The 6,719-nt window shown below is 37.3% G+C and overlaps 1 protein-coding gene across 2 annotated transcripts; it reads left to right on the top strand.

Annotated features, from left to right (window-relative positions):
- The first annotated feature begins 1,215 nt into the window (after positions 1–1,215).
- LOC145620891 (uncharacterized) lies at positions 1,216–6,439 on the top strand. Of its 2 annotated transcripts, none has more exons than XM_081675615.1 (5): positions 1,216–2,005; positions 3,001–3,136; positions 3,229–4,839; positions 5,242–5,847; positions 5,995–6,439. In XM_081675615.1, exons 1-4 carry the CDS (start codon positions 1,347–1,349, stop codon positions 5,650–5,652), a joined length of 2,817 nt encoding a protein of 938 aa, XP_081531741.1. In that variant the 5' UTR covers positions 1,216–1,346; the 3' UTR covers positions 5,653–5,847; positions 5,995–6,439. The 2 variants fall into 2 exon arrangements, with proteins under 2 accessions (XP_081531741.1, XP_081531742.1); XM_081675616.1 differs by having other exon boundaries at positions 5,245–5,847.
- The last annotated feature ends 280 nt before the right edge of the window (positions 6,440–6,719 follow it).

The following is a 6,719-nucleotide window of genomic DNA, read 5'->3' on the forward strand; positions in this document are numbered from 1 at the left end:
CCATAGTCACCCCCCTTCACTTATCTAATACTACGTGCATATTAAATAGATTCAGTAAATTAGTATAATATTAACTTTAAAAGTCATGACAAAAATACGTTAATCATCAGTGTGTAATAAATATTTATTTATTCTAAATATTTTATTTTTAGTTTATTATGCATAAGGCTAGATTGTGCCCGATTGTTTGTCTCGTGTGGCAAAAGCTAGGCGTGTTTACGAACTAATAGAATCATAAATGTTATGATGTGCTCCGTATATAGAGCTATAGACTAGATGCAACATAACATTGATGAGATGCATATGGATTTGGGAGGTCAAAGGCCTAAAAAAATTGTACTCTTTAATCCTTTGTTGTCCATTATATATTTACTTCGCAAGTCAATACGATCTATTGTTTTTCCTCTAAAACTTGTTGAGATTTAAACAATAAGATAAATTTTTTAAGCTAAAGAGACTTGCCAAATTAGATGATTACAACATTAAATGAAACATATTGACAATATTTATTTTGTCATAAGCACGCGTGCAAATTAAATACGAGTATTTACTTTATTAAAGAATATCGCCATTACACGTGCAAAAGACCAAATTACAATAAGTATAAATCCAAAATCAAAACATGATATACGTAGTATTTAATAATCTTATTCAAGTTTTTTTTTTCTTTTTTTCGTTTTCATGGTATACTCATTTGGCTATTATCAACAATTTAGTTACACATGTATGTATAATTCATATGTCCGTGTCCAAAAAAAAAATCATATGTCGAATATGAGAGAAGTAGAGTGAATTGGTTATTACCGGTGATTCAGATACACCCAAATGTATAATCTATGTAAGAATTCCAAGAGAATATAGAGTGAGTCACTTATTACCGACAATTCAGATACACCAGAGTATAAGACAGAGAAACAAAATGAGTCGGCTATTACCAACAATCCATCTTACACCAAATCACCAACATGCACATATAATAAACGACACATATTATCCAAGAGATACATAGTGAGCCAGCTATTATCGGCGATGTAGATACACCCGAATGTATAATCTACTCTACTCCGGAAATTAAAGAAAAAGAGAGTGAGTCGGGAATTGGGGATAGAGGTGCGGGAGAGGGGAGACCGAAGGTGGTTACAATTCAGACACAACACAAGAAATAACGCTGAAAATGAACTGACAATTTTCAACACTCAACTCAATCAACCCATCTTTCTCTCTCCTCTATAAAAAGCTCCTTTTCTCAAGCATCAACATCCAGGTGTCCACTGTCGTCTCCCACCTGGACTGCACACTGCACAACACACACACACTTTCTCTCCCCTCCACCGCCGTCGCCGGCAATGGAGGTAACCACCGAACAAGGTGGCAACCACCATTTTATCATCCCACCAATTATTCCCATTGACATGTCATCCCTAACTCACTCAGAACTCCACTCACTCTCTCTCCTCTCCGCTTCAACCCCATCAAACGACACCGTTTCCAATTCCGCCGCAAAATTCTACATCAACCCATCTCAAAGCACCCACCAACAAACCTACTCTCTCTCTCCTCACCCTCGCCGCCACCGTTTCTCTCTCCTCAACAAGGAACGTTTCGAATCAAACATGATCGTTTCGTCCCTTAAGAAACGCCTCCAATTTGACGATTCTGCCCCTGATGATGGGCCCCACAAGAGGAACAAGGAGAATGAGAATGCGACGGTTGAGATTGTTAATCGAAATGGGGTGGTGGTTGATTTGGCGGCGCTTGAGGAGAGAGAAAATGACGGCGGACCATTTGCGGAGGAGTTGAGGAGGATGGCGGAAGGAAGAGTAAAAGAGGAGGAGTTGTTGGAGGTATTGGGTGCCATTGAAGGTGATTGGTGTAGTAGAAGGAAGAAAAGAAGGGTGGTTGACGCTTCTTTGTTAGGCGACGCTTTGCCGGTTGGTTGGAAAATTATCGTCGCTTTGCGTCGCAAGGGTGGTCAATTTTTCCCGTATTGCCGTCGTTACCTCAGGTAATTTTTTCTCTCTCTCTCTTTTTTTTTTTTTTTTTTTTTTTTTTTTTTTTTTTTTTTTCCGGTCATTTCCAATTTCCTGAAATTTCGGTTGTAATAGAAATTTATGTTGGTTTAAGTGAATTTTGCGGAAAATTGACATGCATGAATAATACATTGTGCTTTTTTTTTTTTTGGGATGTATAATTATATGAATTGGGGTGGTAACAATTACAGGATTGAATTTCGTCTATATCATTGTTGCACTAATGTGGCTTTAATAAAAAATAAAAAAAAAATATATAATTAACAGTATTTTTTATTTTATGATTTTTGGATTAAATTAATTTGATGGAATTTGGATTAAATGCCCTATAATTTGCTGAATTCTGTTACTCTGTTGTTGTTGGGTTTTTTTTTTTTTTTTTTTTTTTTTTTTTTTTTTTTTTTGTGTGTGTGTGTGTGTGTGTAGTTGCCTTAAGAGTTGATTTTTGTTAGTGAGTGTTGTTTATATAAATCATCTATCAATCCACAGTTGCTTGATTTTTACTGTTGATGTATTAATTGGAATATGGGGTGAGGTGAAGAATGCATTAGTAATTTAGCATTGATGTGAAGTCTCTTTCATTGTTTTCTAAAGTTTACTTTGATTTATCCAAGAATTGTAAAGAGTGGCATAATGAGCTTTAAGATGGGGATTAGGTGGGTGTTAATTACACTCGAGTTTTAGGTGAACCAAGGGTATTTTTTTGCTCATTATGGATGATTAGTGCGTATTTGCTCATCAAATGAGCAACCCGGGTGTATATAAGAGTTTTCAGGGATTGATTATTGATAATGCGGCTTGAATCACTGTCTGATTCTCATCAATGACATGAAGTCTATAGCATGCTTTATATGGTCGATTTCAATCAAGTTTAATTGATAGAATGATCTTGTCCATCACATTGTTTGGATTATTGGATATTGATCCTATTTAGTATTGTTTTTTATTTTTCACTATTATCTTATTGCAGTCCAACAGGAGAACAACTTTCATCTTGTAAGGAGGTATCATCATATCTACAATCTTACTTTGGGATAAATGATGCTAAACTTGTGAGGGACAATAGGGTTGAATCTCAGCAACTTCAAACAGTAGATTCAGTCGATGTAAGTTCTAATCTTCTGCAAGTTTGATGTTATATACTCCATATATGTTGCTTATTACGGTAGAATTAATTGAGTATGCTTCTATCCAACAGCATATGTGCATGATCTCTGAGGATGGCAACTCCATGATGGACCTTTCAAATTCACCTCTACGCAGTGCATGTTTACCTATTGAACATGAGACTGATGCTTTACTTTTGGGCATTGAGAATTTAGCAGATGTTCGCATATGTGACTTTTATGAATGTCGCTCATGTAATGTAAGTTTTGATGAAAGGGATAAATATAAGCAGCACATGTTCACGCTTCACCAAAAGACAACAAAGAGATACAGTGTTGATATACATCTGGAAGATAAAGCAATTGTAAAAGATGGGAAAACTGACTGCCAGCATCTGGACGATAAAGTAATTGTTACAGATGGAAAAACTGACTGCCAGCATCTGGATGATAAAGTAATAAAAGATGGAAAAACTGACAGCCAGAAGAAGAGGAGACGTAAACTTGGATTATCTGTGTCAGATGGAGTAATAATGAAAGATGGAAAATATGGATGCCAATTTTGTCCTAAAGTATTTGAAGAAAGGCGTCGCTATCTAGGCCATGTAGGAAATCATGTTAAGGGCTCTATTGAAACACCCAAGGATTTACTTATTCATTTGAATGGCCATGCAAGGGCTCCTTGCATGGAGAGTTTGCCCTCCGGCATCAGCAACCCAAGAGTGGATGCTTTGGTTGAAATTGCTCAAAGTTCAAATCAGCCTTACAATGGTCCAGTGTTTGTGAAAGAGCCTTTCAGTGTTAATACTGTTGATCAGCTTTGTGTGGCTAAGAATTTGCAACATACTGACCAAATGTCTAAAAGCAACTCTTGCCATGATGAAGTAACTATGGGAAAACGCTGCAGTAAAGGGAAAACTTTTGCTGGAGAGTTGTATCGCTGTAAGATGGTGTGTGGTAAGTCAAGTACTTCTCCTAATAATGATACCGTAAGGGAAAATGGTTCTGAGGAAGGTGAACTGTCATCCAAAAAACTGCATCCATCATGCAATAGAGTTCATGAGATGTCAGTGACTGATGCAAATGCCAATCACTTAGATCCTTTGATAGGTGGTCATGAAGGGGAGGACATTGGCGAAGACAAAATTGTATCCTTAGAGTTGAATCCACAGGGTAAGATGAGAGAAATACCTAGGACTGATGTAGATATCAACGTTCCAGCAACATGTCCTGATGAACGTGAAATAGAAAAAGATGTAAGAAAAGATGAAACTCTGTCTATGAATATAAATCCACTTGCTAAGATGAGCAAGATGTCCATTGTCGACGGAGAGATAAAGCGGCAATCTTTTATCTGCAATATAGTATCTTCTGAGAAGAATGCTTGCTCTGAAACAACAATGACACCGGCTGCTGAAAGTGGCATTGCTGAAAATGTCAGTTGTAATGGTAGATGCAATAATACTGTTGCTGACGATGAGGATTTGCCTAATATCCATCCTTTATGGTGCAATGAGAAATCTTCTGATTATGTTTCTTCTGGCAAAAAGACTCAGTTAGATGTACATATGACCGAGCCCAAACATGCACAAAATTATGACAGTGATCTTGTTACTATTTCTGGTAATAAGCATGCATCGAACTGTACAGCGCCTCAAGTACCAGTGAATTCTTCATCAACATTTGATGAGATATTTGAAAAGGTAATAATCCTGATTATTGATGTCTGTGATCTCCAGCTAATTCTGATATCTCAATCTTCCTAGCCTTGGGAAATGTTAAGACTTGTATTGCTGAGTGTATTGCTATCTGGACTTACTTTTTGTTTTGCATACCTAATGTCTGGCTGCTGCATACTTGCATGTGATGGATTTTGGATCAATTGTGAAACGGATGTTAACTGGTTATCGGTCTGAGACTGTGGAATCTGGGCTATATAAGGTCCAAACGTATCCGTTTTGGTCTTTGACATGCATTACTTTTTCCATTATGCAATTTACTTGCCATGCTGAGCTCTTTCTCTTCCTGTGGATATGTTGTGATAAATGTTTGCATTGCTTTTTGTTTAGAAAAAGAGACTAATTGTGTATTTTTGTTCTTACCAGCAGGCTGGACTAGATATATGCAGTCTTGATCAGAATCTCGAAAGTGCCAATGGGCTTGATTACTTGAAGCTGGATGTCATAGAACCTCAGATGTACAAGTACAATGCTATGAGCCGGGAAGATTCCATTTCCTTCTATGATGTATCCATGGATCTGGGAAATAATATAGGGTTAGGACTAGGACTTGATGACCCTCTGAAATCTCAATCAGAATTTTCTCAAGAAATGGCTCGCTGTTGTCTGACTACAACTGTTTGTGTCTGGTGCGGGGTAGAGTTCTCTCATGAGATCGCTGATATTGAACCACAGCCAGACTCAGTTGGTTTCATGTGTCCATCTTGCAGGGCTAAGATCTCGAAGCAATTCAATGAATTGGAAAATAACTTCTCCTTGAGTCCTCAGCTGTTCTAACTGTTCATCCTTTAATCTAGACCCTTTTTTTTCTTTGGTTAACATTGTTGTACAGGTAGTTTCTGTTAAGGCAAGAAACTCTGATTGCTGTTTAGCAAATAAGTTAGCAAGTGCTTTGTAATTGTGTTAGCAAGTGCTTTGTAATTGGAAGGCAACTTCTTATCAAATCAAACCCAGGAGAAGTTATCAAGCTTGGTTAGTATCATTTTGGATATGTTCAAGTTAATTAGACCTTTTATCAACGAATATATTGAATGAATTATAGTATAATTACAATTAGTCTCAAATTCTGATCATCCCAAATCACTACTGTCATCTTTAATTGTTGGTATCTGTGAGCAGATCAATGCAAGGCAATTGATGATGAGGGCATTCCAATTTACTGGAGGCCATTCAGGGCAAGATGTACATCCATTTCACAGTGGAGTTCCCCGATTCTTTGAACCCTGATCAAGTTACAGCATTGGAAGCGATTCTTTGAACCCTGATCAAGTTACAGCATTGGCAGCGATCCTTTCTCTTAAGCAGACACAGGCACAGCAGGAGGCATACGATGAAGATGACAAACCTGTCGGCGGCCATAGGGTCCAGCGTGCTCAACAGTGATCTTATTGATCTGATGGCTACCATTGCATGACTTTGAGTCAATAAATATGTCTTAACGTTGTCACGATCTATCATCCTCTTATCCGTGGGAACTTTGAGTTTATTGCTTGGTGTACTGTAGTTGCTGCTTAGGAATTTAGAAGACAAGTATGTACTTTAAACAAGCTAGTAATATAGAACTTCAAAGAAATTAAAGCTAATCTTTATCTCTTCCAGTGTTAAAATTTCCAACTTCTTAATGAACCTAAGCTGCGTCTGGAGCTGCTGGTGCCTGGTAGCCTCAAGCTACTCCATATATTATTATTGCCTTGTGTAAATGATACTCCCTCCGTTTCATAATGATGTTCTTGTTTCGCAAATCGATGCAAAATTTTACCCATCTTTGACTGCAAATATCTTTAATCTCACACTAGCAAAAATTATAAAAGTTAGATATTAATAATCTACTCACCAAGACGAAT

This window comes from Chenopodium album, chromosome 27 (genome assembly GCF_948465745.1).
Source record: "Chenopodium album chromosome 27, dcCheAlbu1.1, whole genome shotgun sequence".
In the NCBI taxonomy this organism is placed as follows: domain Eukaryota; kingdom Viridiplantae; phylum Streptophyta; class Magnoliopsida; order Caryophyllales; family Amaranthaceae; genus Chenopodium; species Chenopodium album.